Source organism: Pan troglodytes, chromosome 2 (genome assembly GCF_028858775.2).
Source record: "Pan troglodytes isolate AG18354 chromosome 2, NHGRI_mPanTro3-v2.0_pri, whole genome shotgun sequence".
NCBI classification, from domain to species: domain Eukaryota; kingdom Metazoa; phylum Chordata; class Mammalia; order Primates; family Hominidae; genus Pan; species Pan troglodytes.
Genome location: NC_086015.1, coordinates 49727126 through 49744203, shown reverse-complemented (window position 1 = coordinate 49744203; position 17078 = coordinate 49727126). Strand labels below are relative to the sequence as shown.

The 17078-nt window shown below is 36.2% G+C and overlaps 1 protein-coding gene across 4 annotated transcripts in view; it reads right to left on the bottom strand.

The window, feature by feature from the left end:
* Positions 1–17078, bottom strand: part of SACM1L (SAC1 like phosphatidylinositide phosphatase) — a 55741-nt gene that overhangs the window by 15527 nt on the left and 23136 nt on the right. For 3 of the 4 annotated variants that reach the window (XM_016940888.4, XM_016940890.4, XM_016940891.4), the window contains 6 exons: positions 16358–16417; positions 15475–15508; positions 9953–10054; positions 7477–7562; positions 6609–6695; positions 6025–6093 (listed from right to left, as the gene is read on the bottom strand). In XM_016940888.4, coding sequence (XP_016796377.1) covers positions 6025–6093; positions 6609–6695; positions 7477–7562; positions 9953–10054; positions 15475–15508; positions 16358–16417 — 438 coding nt within the window. The remainder of the gene's footprint in view (positions 1–6024; positions 6094–6608; positions 6696–7476; positions 7563–9952; positions 10055–15474; positions 15509–16357; positions 16418–17078) is intronic. The other variant, XM_016940889.4, reaches the window with a different exon arrangement.

Genomic DNA, 17078 nt, shown 5'->3' with positions numbered 1-17078 from the left:
TCCAGGAAGAGAGACAGAAAGGCAGAGACAGATTATTTGAAGAAAAAAAAAATAGCCAAAACCTTCCCAAATGTGATGAAACATATGAATCTACAAACCCAAGCTCTGAACTCTAAGGAGACCCACACCAAAAACATTATAATCACATAGCTGAAAGACAAAAAACAGAATCCTGAAAAGCAGCAAGAGAGAGGAGACTTATCACACACAAGAGATTCTCAATGGGATTATCCGCCAATTTCTCATTAGAAATCTTGGAGGCTGAAGACAGTGGGATCATATATTTTAAATGCTGGAAGAAGAAAAAACTGTCAACCAAGGATTCTGTATCTGGCAAAACGTCCTTCAAAAATGAAGGAAAAATTAAGACATTCCTAGATAAACAAAACCTGAGGTAGTTCATTATCATTAAACCCAATCTATAAGAAATGCTAAAGGGAGTCCTTCAGGTTGAAATGAAAGGATGCTACACAGTAACTTGCAGCCATACAGAGATATAAAAATTTCCAACAGGCTGGGCATAGTAGCTCACGCCTGTAATCCCAGCACTTTGGGAGGCCGAGGTGGGCAGATCACTTGAGGTCAGGAGTTCGAGACTAGCCTGGCCAACATGGCAAAACCCTGTCTCTGCCAAAAATAAAAAAATTAGCTGGGTGTGGTGGCCCACACCTGTAATCCCAGCCACTCAGGAGGCTGAGGCAGGAGAATCGCTTGAACCCAGGAGGCAGAGGTTGCAGTGAGCCGAGATTGTGCCACTGTACTCCAGCCTGGGTGACAGAATAAGACTCCATCTCAAAAAATAAATAAATAAATCCAAAAAGGTAAAAACAAGGGCAAATATAAAAGCCAGTATTATTGAAATCCTGGTCTGTAACTCCAATTTTTATTTCTACAGGATTTAAAAGTCAAATGCAGTCAGGAATGGTGGCTCACATCTGTAATCCTAGCACTTTGGTAGGCTGAGGTAAGAGGATGGCTTGAGGCCAGGAGTTCAAGACCGGCCTGGGCAATATAGTGAGACCCCCATCTCTATAGAAAACACAAAAAAAATTAGCCAAGCATGGTGGTATGTGCCTATAGTCCTAGCTGCTCAGGAAGCTGAAGTGGGAGGATTCCTTCAGCCCAGGAGTTCAAGATTACACAGAGCTATGATCATGCCACTGCACACAAGCCTGGGCAACAGAACAAGACCTTTTCTCTAAAAAATAAATACATATATACATAAATAAGAGCCAACTGCATAAAAATAATTATATATTGATGTTACTGAAACACAATATATAAAGATGGAATTTGAAATGTCAACATAAAAAGGAAGCATGAAGGCTTTACAGGAGTAGAGCTTTTATATGCTTCTGGTATCAATCCAAATTAGAAACTTATAACAGGATGTTATATGTAATCCTCATGGTAACCACAAAGAAAACACCTATAGAATATATACAAATGAAAATGAGAAGGTAATCAAAATATATCACTACCAAAAAAAAATCAACTAAGCACAGTAAGAGACAGTAATGGAGGAAATGAGGAACAAAAAGCTATAGGACACACAGAAAACAAGTAACAAAATAGCAGAAGTAAATCCTTATCAGTAATTACTTTAAATGCAAATGGATTAACTCTCCAGTAAAAATAAGTAGACTGGCAAAATGGAAAAAAATATGATCTAACTACATGCTGTCTCTAAGAGATTCATGTTAGACCTAAAGACACATATAGGTTGAAAGACAAAGGATGAAAAAAGATATTTTGTGCAAATAGTAATCAAAAAAGAGCTGGAATAACTACACTAGTATCAGACAAAATACACTCTAAGTGAAACATTGTTACAAAAGACAAAAAAAGAACATTGTTTATTGATTAAATGGTCAATTTTCCAAGAAGATACAATTATAAACATATATGCAACAAACCATGACGGCCTGAAAATATAATGAAGCACACTGACAGAACTGAAGGGAGAAACAGAAAATTATATAATAATAGTAGGGGCTGGGCGCGGTGGCTCACGCCTGTAATCCCAGCACTTTGGAAGGCCGAGGCGGGCAGATCACGAGGTCAGGAGATTGAGACCACCCTGGCTAACATGGTAAAGCCCCATCTCTACTAAAAATACAAAAAATCAGCCAGGTGTGGTGGTAGGCGCCTGTAGTCCCAGCTACTCGGGAGGCTGAGGCAGGAGAATGGCGCAAACCAGGGAGGCATGCCACTGCACTCCAGCCTGGGTGACAGAGTGAGACACTGTCTCCAAAAATAAATAAATAAAAAATTTTACAAAATTGTAGGAAACTTCAATACCCTACTTGCAACAACAGAACAATCAGACAGAGATGAATAAGAAAATAGAGAATTTAAACACCATCATAAACCAATCAGACCATATTACTCTACCCAACAGCAGCAGAATACACATTTTTTTACAAGTACACATGAAATATTCTCTAAGACAAACTATATCTAGGCCACAAAACAAGTTTTAACACATTTTTAAAAATTCAAATCACATTAAGTATATATTCTGATCACAACAGAAAGCTAAAAATCAAGAACAGAAGGAAAACTAGAAATTTCACAAACATGTGAAAAACAAACAACATACTGAACCACTGGTTCAAAGAAAAAAATCCCAGCAAGAGAACTTAGAAAATACCTGAGACAAATGAAAACAAAAATACAATATACCAAATGTATGAAATAAAGCAAAAGCAGTGCTGAGGAAAATTTGTCACTGTAAATGCACACATTAAAAAAGAAAACCTCAAAGCAATAACCTAATTTTACACTTTAAGGAACAAGAAAAAGAAGAGCAAACTAAACCCAAAGCTACCGGAGGAAATAATAAAAATCAGAGTAGAGATAAATAAAATAGAAAATATAAAAACAATAAAGTCAATAAAACTAAAAGTTGAACTTTGAAAAGATCAACAAAATTCACAAACTCTTAGCTAGAATGACCAAAACAAAAGACTCAAATTACTAAAATCAAGAGTGACAGTGGACATTACTAGCAATTTCCGAGAAATAAAAAGGATCTAAGAGAATACTATGAACAACCGTATGCCAACAAGTAGGATAACCCAGATTGGCAAATTCCTAGACATATAATCTGCCAAAACTGAATCATGAAAAAATAGAAAATCTAAATAGACCAATACATAGTAAGGAGATTGAATCAGTAATGAAAACGAACAGAAAAAAAAAAAAAAAAAGTCTCCTAACAAAGAAAAGCCTGGACTAGATGGCTTTACTAGTGAACTCACCAGTGAATTCTACCAAAATTTAAAGAATTAACACCAGTCTTCCTCAAACTCTACCAAAAAGCTGAAGAAGAGAGAACACTTTCTAACTTATTCTGTAAAGATAAGATTATCCTGATATCAAAACCAAACAAAGATATTACAAGAAAACTACAGGCCAATATCCTTCATGAATATTAATGTAAAAATCCCAACCAAACACCAGCACACCAAATTCTGCAGCATATTTAAAAAGTATATACCATGACCAAAAGGATTTATTCCCACAATGTAAGGCTGGTTCAATACACAAAAATCCATCAGTATAATATACCACATTAGTAGAATGAAGGGAAAAAAAAAAACAAACGAGCATCTCGATTGATACAGAAAAGTATTTGACAAAATTCAACACCTCTTCTTGATAAAAACACTCAACTGGATAACTTAGAAAAAGAAGAAAAGTTCCTCAACATAAAGGCCATTATGTGAAAAACCCACAGCTAATATCATATTTAATGATGAAAGACCAAAAGCTTTTCTCCTAAGAAAAGGAATAAGACAAGGATGCTTGCTTTCACAATTTCTGTTCAACATAGTATTAGTAGTTCTAGCAACAGCAATTAGGCAAGAAAAAAAAAAAAAGGCATCCAAATTGGAAAGGAAGCATAAAATTATCTCTGTTCACAGGTGACATGATCTTATATATAGAAAACCCTAAAAATTCTGCAAAATATCAATTGGAGATAAGAAATTCAACAAAGTTGGAGCATACAAAAATCAAGACACAATAATCAGTTGCATTTCTATATACTAACAATGAAATATCCAAAAAGGAAAGTACAAAAACAATTTCATTTACACTAACGAAAAACAAACAAAAAAACACCACTCAGGCATAAATACTCAAAAATAAATTTAAACAAGGAGGCAAAATGCATGTACACTGAAAACTGCAAAATATTGCTGAAAATTTTTAAAACATAAATAAATGAAAAGACATCTGAGTTGATGGACTGACAAACAATATTATTAAGATGACAGTACTAGTCAAAGTGATCAGTCTGTCAATTCAATGCAATTGCTACTAAAATCCCAATGACATTGTTTGCAGAAATAGAAAAACCAAGCCTAAAATTCATAAGCAATCTCAAGGGATCTCAAGTAGCCAAAATAATCTTGCAAAAGGAGAAGGAAGTTGGAATTATCACACTTCCCGATTTTAAAACTTATTACACAAAGCTGTAGTAACCAAAATAGTGTTATCCTGTCATAAGGACAGACACGGAGACCAATGGAATAGAACAGAGCCTCAAAATAAGACCTTATATATATGTTCAACTGATTTTTTATTAGGGTGACAGACCATTCAAAGGAAAAGAACAGTCTTTTTATAAATGGTGCTGGGAAAACTGGATAGCCATATGCAAAAGAATGAAGTTGGACCCTTACACCTACACCATATACAAAAATTAACTCATGTGCAGTGTTAAGAAGTAATACACAGACACACATACACGAAACAAAAATTAACTCAAAACAGACCAAAGACCTAACTGTAAGATCTAAAACTATAAAGACTCTTAAAAAGAAAATATAGGGGTAAGTTTATGTTATTGGATTTGGTGACTATTTCTTGAATTTGACACCAAGAGCAGAGGCAACAAAAGAAAAACTAGATAAGCTGGACTTAAACAATTTGTATACCAAGGACATTGTCAAGAGTAAAAAATCAACCTAAAGAGTGGGAGAAAATATTTGTAAAGCACCTGTCTGCTAAGAGATAAATATCCAGACTTCATAAAGAATGACTACAACTCAAACAAAGAACAACCTGATTAAAAATAGCCAAAGGATTTACGTAGACATTTCTCCAAAGAAGATACACAAATGGCCAATGAGCACATGCAAAGATGCTCAAAATCACACAAATCATTAGAGAAATGTAAATCAACTCAACACCACTCCACACCCATTGGGATGGCTATCATTAAACACACACACACACACACACACACACACACACACACACACACACACACACCAGAAAACAACAATTGTCAGCAAGGATATGAAGAAACTGGAACTCTGGTGTATTGCTGGTGGGAATACAAAATGGTGCAGCCGCTATGGCAAACAGTATGGTGGTTCCTCAAAGAGTTAAACATAGAATCACCATATGATCTAGCAATTCTACTTCTAAGTATAAGCCTAAAAGAACTGAAAACAGGGACTCAATCAGATACTTGCACATCACCAATGTTCATAGCAACATTATTCATAATAGCCAAAAAATGAAAACAACCCAAATGTCCATCAATAGATTAATGGATAAACAAAATGTGGTATGCATGTATATGTGTGTGTCTGTGTGTGTGTGTGCATATATACATACACATACACAATGGAATATTCCTCAGTCTTAAAAGAAGAATGAAATTCTATACATGCTACAAGATGAACCTTAAAAACATTAAAAAAGAAAAACATTGTATTATTCCACTTACATGGGGGTACTTAGAATACACAAATTCAGAGAGACAGACAGTAAAATAGAATTACCAGGGGCTGTGGGGAGGGATGTAATAGGAAGTTAATTGTTTAATGGGTAGAGTTTCTGGCTGGTATGATGAAATGTTGTGGAAATGAACAGTGATGATGGCTGCACATTACGAGCTACTTAATGCCACTGAACTGTACACTTAAAAAATGGTTAAAATAGTAAATTTTCTGTCAAGAAAAAGTTAAGGCTTTTTTTTCCCCCCAAGAAACATAAGAAACATACCAGATTGATTATAACTTGTTTTCCATAAATAATTACTTGGGAATCAAAATGCCTTTGGAAACCATCCATCTAGAGGGGAAAAAGTTACATATTTTACTGGAGTACATTATATAATTTATAAATATAATTTAAATATTTATAATATTTTTAAAGGACCTCCTTAAATGTCTTATTTCTATATTCAAAAGAATGATGTCCCGATGTGAACTATGCCTTCTAGCTATTCTAAATGCCATCTAGTAATCGTAAGCTATTTTACTCTGAGCTGCAACACTACCACTTTAATTCTGAGTACAACCTCAGTGGAATATATTAAGTACCCTAAAAAGCATAAAGTTACAAATCTTACTGAGATCTCTCAAATCCTTACTTGCCACGCCATTCAATCATAGTTTGTCTATATTTCTAACATGCCACCCACACACCTTTTGGTTTAGGGGTTTACTATGTGCCGGAACCAAGAAGAAGAGCCTCAAAGATGTTGAACGCTGATTTATGCGGAATAAATACATTCTTTACATGCAAATTGTAATGCTATTAAGCTTCTATTTTTAGCCAACAAAAAAGGCATGCAAGATACACACGTGATTTGCTACTTTGCTGATCTGTGGCAGTGGTTTGTACTTGAGGTTTGGTCTTTGGGACCAGAAAACAGGTATTGATCCTCGAGTCTAAAAGAAAAGAGAGAAATGTGAAAAGAAACACAAACATACTTGTTTTTCTCACCCTACTTATTGTCAGGGGTGTATATATTAATGAATATGCAAGGGAAAAAACTAATACAACCTACCAACAACTTTAAAAGTCCATGTGTATCTGCTCCTAAAGTTCATATTTTATGGAAAAACATTTAGAACTTTTTCTCCTTCTAGTTTTATATACATGGCATTTGTGTAATAGACAGTTATTTCCTTGAAATTCTAAATTTATCTGAGTAAAAATTAACAGGTTACATCTGTTATATAAGTTGGCATTATGAAAAAATTAGAAAATTGCTTTATTCATTTTCAAATGAATATGTTTATGAACATATGAATATATTTGGCCACTAACGCTCTGGAGCAGCAAGTGGTGTACAACTCCATAAGGCAACAGAAGAGACATCTCACAGTGGCAGGTAAAGTCAATTATAAGCCATCAGCTTGTCCTATCATCACTGCCCTTAATACATGTAAATGGTTCAATGGACAGATGGCTCCATTTCCATAACTCTCTTCGCACCTCCTAGCCTACCCTCTCCTCTAGGGATTTAATTTAAGGGCAGGAAATGGCAGCAGGTTAGTGCCAGATTAATGGATTTTCCTTTTTTGGGGTGAACTTTTTTTGCACTGTGGATAAAAATATTACATAAGAACAGAGAAGGGAAAAGAAGGAAATTTCAACATGACAGAAAATTATAATCCAAGCAGAAAAGGCCAACTCACTGACTGCCTAACAGACATAACAACTTGCCTGTACAAATGAAGCTTTGCTCCCATTGTAGTGCACAATTTGTTCTGTTTCTACAAAGTTAGCTGCATGGCCTTCAGAATCAATTCCTAAATAGAAAAAAAATTAAGAATTAACTATACTGATTACACAAAGAAACACATCAGAAACCCACTAATTCAGGTTAACTTGGAGAGAATTAAGTCAGTTCAAGTTAGTGGAAAAGTCATTATGAAAATACAATTCAAACAAATTCATTATACATGATCAGAAAACTAACACAAGCTTGCTCACTTTAAACAGGCTTAAAGAGTATTAAAAACCTATTAATAAACAGATGAAGTTGGTTGCTCTTAAATACATTGTTTCTACATACAAAATTCCTCTAAAATAGTGTTTCTCAAACTTGAGACATCTTTTAAAGAAAAAAAAAATCTCAAAGACCCCTGAGAAAATGTCCATAGATTCTAATTTGAAAAATACTAGTTTGAAAGGTAAAACTATCAATTTAGGTAATTATACTTAGTAACAACACAATACTCAACATAAAGATAGGCCATTTTATTTTTATTTACTTATTTTTTGAGACGGAGTTTCGCTCTTGTTGCCCAGGCTGGAGTGCAATGGCATAATCTTAGCTCACCGCAACCTCCGCTTCCCGGGTTCAAGCGATTCTCCTGCCTTAGCCTCTCAAGTAGCTGGGATTACAGGCATGCGCCACCACGCCCAGCTAAGTTTTGTATTTTTAGTAGAGATGGGGTTTCTCCATGTTGGTCAGGCTGGTCTCAAACTCCCGACCTCAGGTGATCCGCCTGCCTTGGCCTCCCAAACTGCTGGGATTATAGGCGTGAGCCACCACACCCGGTGAATATAGGCTATTTTATAATATTTTGTTATAATAATGCAAATGGTCTCCGGCAGATGCTTATACTGATTTTAATTATCAAAATGAAAACACAAAATCTGTATGTGATCCTCTGTAACTCCATGAATATGCTCACAAAACCTAGTTTGAAAAGCAAAGTGTTTGGATTCTTGATGCTGTTTAGTTCTTTCAAATATTTGAAGCATTCCTTTAAAAATTTGTTTACATAATCTATTTTTACAAAGAAACGCTTGCTAAGCAAAGGCAACTTTCAAGCTAGTCCCTGACCCAAATTACCAACTTATCAGAAAGAAATCAATGTATTTTTTAACTGTGCCAAGTATTTCCTAACATCCTTTCTGACATATTTCTTACATATAACATTTGCAGGTATATGTGAAGTATCACTGTTTTAGTTACCATATCACCAGAAGGGGCCAAACTTATTGAGCCAAATCAGCAATGACATGACTCCTCAATACTTTATGAGATTACTTGTCAGAAGCACAGGCTATCCTTGCTTCCCTTCGTAATTCCCACTAAGGAACAACATCCAATTATTTTTAAAAGTGAGAGTCAGACTGAGAGACAGTATGTGTGTTTGTGTGTATGAAAGATCTTTATGAAAAGATTTGCAAAAGATATTAAGGAAAAAAAGGAAACAAGGTGCAGAAAAATGTGCACAGAATATTATCACTGTCTAAAAAAGGAGGAAGAGAAGGGCACATATCTGTATTAGCATAAAAATTATCTGGAAGGATAAACAAGAAACTAACATCTGATTAGCTGGGAAGGGGGTAAGAACCAAGCAGATGAGGTCAGAAATGGGAAATATTTTTTATTGCATTAAAAAAATACTTCTTGATATTCGAAATACGTAAATGCACTACCTGTTCAAAAATTTAATCAAAAACTATGTTTCCATCCAAGAAAATCTAGTTACAAGAGAGTTGCTAACTTTAATTTTGGTTTGTGATCTTTGCCAGGTCACTCACTCAATGTTATTCTTCCTCTGCTATGAGAGAGATTAAGCAAATAATCTCTACAACTTTCTGGCCCCAAGCTACAATTTATTTAATGGCTCGCAGCCATTAAATATGCTGATATATTCTGGTTAAAAAAATATAAAGGTTGGAGAAACCTCTTTTCATAATGACAGTAAGCTTTAATACAGATTTTTTAAGTTTAGTTTAGCAAAATAAGCATGTTGCTAGTACAAAGCCTAGAAAATAAATGCTCAAAATGTAAATGTTTACAAAGTTGAAGGCACAAAGCCAAATGACTAGCTTCATGCATGCAAAAAACCTAAAAGCAATACAAGAAAATACTTTCTAAGTTAGGTTACTGAAAACTACACTGAGTTCAGCTGTGCTTTCAGACATCCAGCAAACAACATGATCAGTTCCTCTTCAAGCAGTAAGCAGCAGCCTACAAGTATCACATTAACATTTGCAATGTAATTACAGTAACTGAAGCACGGAAGACCTACCTAATTATTACAATGAAGCAGGAGATAAATACTTAGCAAGGCTATCAAATGATAATGAAAACAAATAAAATACAAAAGGTTACATTCGTGTCACCGTAAGACAAAATATTAATTACAGATATGATCCATGCTGACAAAATTCTCACCTCTTACATAATAGCGCACACCAGCTCTGAAACAGCTCCTCCTCGAGATGAGAATCCAATCAAAGTATTTTCCATTAACAGAACATGAATGCATGGTAATAACTTAACCACATTAAGAAAAATATAACATATAATAGAAATCATAAGCATTGTTTCTAGATTGTTTGCATCTATCTATCCTAATGATGGTCTTTAAGAGAAAAAATGACAGAGTATACAAATCTTCATGAATATTCACAAGCCCTTAGTACTATAATCAACTGTGAAGTTTTGTCAAGTTAATAACCCTATGACACGAACGTAGTATGTTTAAGAAGTTCACTATGGTGTTTTTATTTAAATGATATGCTTCCCTTTTCCTGATATTCTCAATCACTTTCTAAAGAATTAAGTATTAACCACATCACTGAAAAATCTACTCTGAATGGAAAACATAAATTTAAAATAGATTAACTTTCAAATAAGAAACACAAAAGGGGGAGGGAAGGCTAGGCTACTGCAGTTAAGGGGGAAAAAAATGAAATGCATGACACATAATTATAAATTAGCCATGTAACAGCTGGTAAGCATATGAAGATTCACAGATCAAAGTGAATTAAACAAAGGTTATCTAGAAATGGAAATTTTGACTCTACCTTATCCTTGAAATAGAAAAGGTGAACCTCAGTATGAAAGACTGTATCTCCCCAAAAGCCTTTCTTTATATAAAGTTATTTCCCTTACTACTGATAATAGTATATGGTATAGGACACTTCCTACACCATTCAGTAATATAAACAGTCATACACCTAGAAATTCTAAAGGCTGATCTCTCCACTTCATTCCCAGAGTAAAGGGTTGCAAAAGCCTTTGGAATTGGCATACCTCTTACATTAAATGTTTTTATTATGAAATATAATAAACAGTAAAGTATAATGTGTGTAACTATTTACAATAGGTTAAATACCCATTTAGTATGGGGAGTTGATATTAAATGGGTAAGAATTTCTTACTGGAGTGATGGAAACAGGATGCTGGTTGCACAACACTGTGAATGAAATTAATGCCACTCACTGAATTACACATCTAAAAATGACCAAAAAGGCAAATTGTTTATGAAGTATATTTGATCATAATTTTAAAAATTACACATACACACACCCCTTTGTACCCACTAGCATCTCTGAAGCACCTTTCCCTGTGGCTCCCTTACTGCCCTCTAAGAACTACTATCCACTCAGTTCATTATTCCCTTGTATTTCTAGTTTTGCCACTAAACAAATTCTTGTTTAGTCTGAACAGCTTTTGACTTTTTTTTTTTTTTTACATAACAGGAATTAATCTGTATGTATTCTTTCAGTTTTCTTTATTTGCTCATTATAGTCATGAGGTTCATTTGCTGCTGCTATGGCTGTATAATATTCCACTATATGACTAGATTACAGTTACTTATCCATTCTGCTGTCCATGGACATGCCAGCTGTTTCCAGTTTTACTATTATGAACAATGTTGCAATAAACATCTCTGTACCAACAAGCAGAAATGGCACTAAGGAGCAGTACTGCTGGGTTACAGAGTATACTCCTCATCTGATCTTATTAGGAAATTCCATATTGCTTCAAGAATTACTTTGGCTTCTCACCTTTACCAACATTTGATGTTGTCTGCTTTTTTAAAAAAAATTCTTTATGTATTTATTTGAGAGAGAGGCTCTTGCTGTGCTAACCAGGCTGGAGTGCAGTGGCACCATCATGGCTCACCGCAGCCTCAAACTCTTGGGCCCAAGCCATCCTCTCACCTTGGCCTCCCAGGTAGCTGGGACTACAGGCACATGCCACCATGTCTGGCTAATTTATTGTCTGCTTTTTAATGTTTGCCACACTGTGGCTGGGGAGCAGGGGGGTATGACAGAAAGGTTTTATTGTTTCAACGGCCTTACTTTTTCTCCTTCCACATTTGTTTAGGTTTGGTTATGGTATTTTCTATATGTAACACTTTTTCTTAATATAGTTTGATGCACCCATTATAAAGTATAACAGCATAATAAAATAAATATTTGTGAACCTACCATCCAACTTCAAAACAGTACCAAAACCCTGAATCTATTTATCTGCTCCTTCCCTATTTTATCCAATTGTGTTCTCACCTAGAAGTAACTATTCTCAGGTTTATGGAGACCATTCTATCTTTTTAGTTTCATCACATGCAACCATACTTAGAAACACGCAGCTTGCTTTTTTGTAAAAATGAAACTACGCTATTTATAAACTTCAAGCCCTTGTGATGTTCATGGTATTGCTCTAACGTGGTACTGTGAACATTCTGGAAAGACCTCCTGGTATGAATGTATTGGGTATGCATTGGAGAAGTGCTGGCAAATTCACAAGAGAACACCAAATGCTTTTCAAAATGGTACCTAATGACATCAGCAATGAGTTGAGCTGCTAATGACTCATCTCTATTACCTGGTATTATCAGACTTGATAAGGGCTCCTCTTGAGCTCCCAATTCACTTTCCTTTGAAGCCCATAGCACTAGAGAAGACTCCAATGTAATATTTGCTCCCTTACCCAAATTATCTATTTCGAGCCAGGGCACAAAAATGAGCAGGGCAGATAAGCCTGCTCTTAGAGAGCTAAATCTAGCAGAGAATATGACTGACTGCTTTATGAATCATGTTCCTCTGATTACAAGACAAAAACATCTACACACTTTAGAGAATCCAGAAAGCATGGAAGGAACAAGAGTAAAATAAAAACTGAATCCCATCAGCATAACTTTTAAAATGTGAGTGTATTTACTTCTAGTCTTTCATCAATCAGTTACTCCCAGGGCCATCCATGCCTTCTCTCCAGGATGGCATTTCACATACTCCCCTCAACATGCAACACTTCTCCCTCATCCCCCTCACAGCCCATTATGTCACTTTATATGGTGCTGTAAAAATAAAAGCCCTCCACAGGCCCCGATCACATTTACACACCCATCAGCAACCACATCCATCTATCTGCTTCCCTTCTACAGTGGTAGGTGAGCAGCCCACACCAGGCCCTCTACCTGTGCGCTGACCCCCACCCACCTCACACATTCTTGGATATCACTCTAGCATGCACCTTCACCAATTTTCCCCTTCTCCAAAATCTTTTGAGTAGAGGTCTTTCTCTGTCACCCAGGCTAGAATACAGTGGTGTGATCATAGCTCACTGCAGCTTCAAAATGGGGTCAAGTGATCCTCCTGACTCAGCCTCCTGAGCAGGTGGGACTACAGGCACATGCTACCATGCCTAATTTTTAAAAAATTTTTGTAGAGACAGGGTCTCACTATGTTCTCCAGGCTGGTCTTGAACTCCTGGCCTCAAAGGATCCTCCTGCTTCAGCTTCCCAAGGCACTGAGATTACAGACATGAGCCACTATGCCTGGCCCCACCACATTTAAAGTAAAAGCCACAGTTCTTCCCATGGCTTATAAGGCCCTGAGTCATCTGGGCTGAGCTAATTCTCTGAACACAGCTCCCACCTCTCTGTCCACTCTCTAATCCAGTCATGTTCCTGTCTTGGGGTCATTTTACTTATTAATGTCTCTGTATGTGTGTGAAACATATGATTTTACTTCTAGTCAACAAACTACACTAAAGAAAAGCTCATTTGAAGCTTTCAATTTAAAGGTAAATGAGTAAGCTGTTTCTAAAACTGCCTAGAAAAAAAGGTTCTATAATCTCACTTAATATTGTTTGTCCATTCACAATCTCATTTTGAAAAAAAAACAAAAAACAAAAAACACCATAGTTGGCCCAAATCATTTAAGGCACTAAATAAGGATAAACACTTTTTTTTTTTTTTTTTTTGAGATGGAGTCTTGCTCTGTCATCCAGGCTGGAGTGCAGTGGCACGATCTCGGCTCACTGCAACCTCCATCTCCTGGGTTCAAGCAATACTCCTTCCTCAGTCTCCCGAGTACCTGGCATTACAGGTGTGAGCCACCACGCCCAGCTAATTTTTGTATTTTTAGTAGAGACAAGGTTTCACCATGTTGTCCAGACTGGTCTCGAACTCCTGACCTCGTGATTTGCCGGCCTTGACCTCCCAAAGTGCTGGGATTACAGGCGTGAGCCACTGCACCCGGCCGAATAAACACATTTATTCTTATTTTATCCTTAGGAGAACTTGGAAAGCTCGGGGTGGGGAAACAAAAATAAATGAGCTTTTATCATGAAATTTTCTAATTTTTATTTCCCCATAACTGTGGAACATGTTTCCTCCATTACTTTTTGGGTTTCCTTTAAGTATAACAAGCATTAAGTTTAGTGAAATTATATTAACATACTGAATAAATAAATAGTAGACTTGCATTGATAAGCTTCTTACATGTGCTTGATAGATGTCATCACCGTTTTCTTCAGGGCACAATCCTGATTACAGTCATGCATCACTTAATAGGGGTACATTCTGAGAAATGCATCGTTAGGCAATTCTATACATTATAGAGTGTACTTACACAAACCTAGATGGCACAGCCTACTACACACCTAGGCTACACGGTATAGCCCATCGCTCATTAGCTACAAACCTGTATAGCATGTTACTGTACTAAATAGTGTAGGCAACTGTAACACAATGGTATTTGTGTATCTCAACATATCTAAGCATAGAAAAGATACAGTAGAAATATGGTATTATAATCTTATAGGACCACCTTCATATATGTGGTCTGTCACCGACTGAAATGTCAGTATGTGGCACATAACTGGATAGGCACTCATCAGCATATTGTGCTTATATATCCTTTAAGAGCCAGCTCACTTGGCTGCTTTATTTTTATTATGATGTCTATGACATAGATTTGTTTTTAAAATGAACCTACAATTAGATAATCATTACTCATTTTGTATCTGTACTCTGATTTCTCCCCTAGGCAATATTCTTTGTACTCTACTTATTTTCATTTATCTGTCACTATTTCAAATGACAAATAAAATTTTTAATGGTAATTCTCCTTTCCAACTTGTTACCCACACTAGTGTCTGAGTCTCACTTTTTTGGACCCTGTCACCCAGGCTGGAGTGCAGTGGTGCCATCACAGCTCACTGCAGCCTCAAACTCCTGGGCTCAAGTCATCCTCCCACCTCAGCCTCCTGAGTAACTGGGACTAGAGATGCAAGCCACCATGCCCGGCCTAAGTCTAACTTTTTAAATTACGTACTTAGGAAAGTTTTCAACAGCCAGGTCCAAACTACTTATGTGTAATTTACTGATAAAAGGTAACATCAAATAAAGGCAAAATACAGTACACATATTCCTTTTCTTTAAACAACCAGCCCCAGAACTCTTGAACAGAGAGAGAATCGTATAGTCTGAAAAGTTCATTCTAAAAAAAAAAAAAAAACCAAAATAGCAATGAGTTTGATTTTCTTATCAACAGCAATTTATATTAATTCTGAAATACTCTCCTTATGGAGTATTTGAGACTATCTCTAAATCTGCCTTATAATAAAATTTAAATAAAGGCATCTAGAAACTAAAGAGTAATATCATGTAAGGATACAGCCATGTAACACTGGAAGGGCAAACCGATGAACCTGAAATGAAGATATATATTTAGAATAAATATACTTTAAAAATAAATAAGCATTATATAAAAATATTTACACATAGGGAGGTAATATACAAACATAACAAGGTAGTAAACTTATGGGTAATATAATTTTTTAAAAATTTCTCTAATGTAACATTAAGTATGCATTACAATCATTTGAGCTTGAATATTCACAGATTTTGGAACACTAATAAAGCTACATGAAGTTACAGAATGTTTACCTCCTTTTCAGTCTTTGCCTACAACAACTTCACTCCTCCAGGGAAAAGATATCCCATGCTAATTGTTTGCAGCTCAAACTACTTTTCCAAAAAAAGCATAGCAAATGACAAGAAATAAAGCAATTAGGCACATCTATTTACCTAGATTCAATAATATATCATGTTTCCCTAGCTGGGCCTCCCTGTTTATACCTCATATGTGTAGACAAAGGACAGAAAAGGGCGGTGCCTGTGCATGTCTCTCCTGGGTGACTGAAGGGAGTCTCATCCCCAAAGGAAGACAAAAAAGAGCTCTCCCCTTGGCCAGGAAACTTGGCCCTGGCCCCTCATTTCTCCATCATCCATGTACCAAGATCCCCTGTATCTCTCTTAGTTAGACAAAGCAATGTATTTTTATTTAAGGCTTCTATAGAAGATCAGAGTAAAATAGTTAGGCTTCTTCAACCTAGAATGATGTGACAGGGTAGACCTGATCCAAGTTTGTAAGTTATAAACAGTTAAATTAGAATTGTTTCTCGAAATTCTTGGTGATTAGGAAGTCACTTTATAGTATGCATTGAATTAAAGCTTGGACTGTAACAATTAAGCAGATTTTATTTCGTGTACATTACCTCTGGCTGTGCAGAAAGTTCTCTTAGAAGATGACCATTCCATACAAATCGCTGATCTGCCTGAGAGAAGTTTTAAAATTTAATAAAATACCTCCTGCCAAGCTTACTTTCTACAGAAAGAAAACTACACCAATCAATGTCTCTTTCTGATGGCTAGAAGCCAGTTTCTTTGACAGGCCTCAAACAAAATACATCTCCCCCTCAAATCTGTACCTCCTGTGGGCATTTCTGTCTCATTGTCTCAGGCCAGACAGAAACCTGGGAGGAGTTTTACGGTATTTCTTTCCCTTACATTTAATTGTCAAGTACTAAATCTCCTTCAAAATCCACATTTTTTACATTTCTACTCCCACTATCTTTACCAACATCTGACTCCAGCCTAACTACTAACACACCTTCCCTTGCCTCCAGTTTAGGCATTAGCCCTCGCCACTCATTTTTCCACAATGCTACCAGCAGGAGTTCTCTAACGTGTCCTGTCTCCTATCTGCTCAAAATTCTACAATGACTCTGTCATCTAAAGAACCAAATCTCTGCATGGCCTAATCAGTCCTAGGATCTGGCAGCCCCTAATTAACTCTCTGATCTCATCTCTGGCCACTCTGACTTTCATAAATACAGAAGAGGCTCCCTCAACAATCTATATTTAATCAACTCTACTTAGGGCCAGACGTGGTGGCTCATGCCTGTAATCCCAGCACTTTGAGAGGCCAAGGCAGGC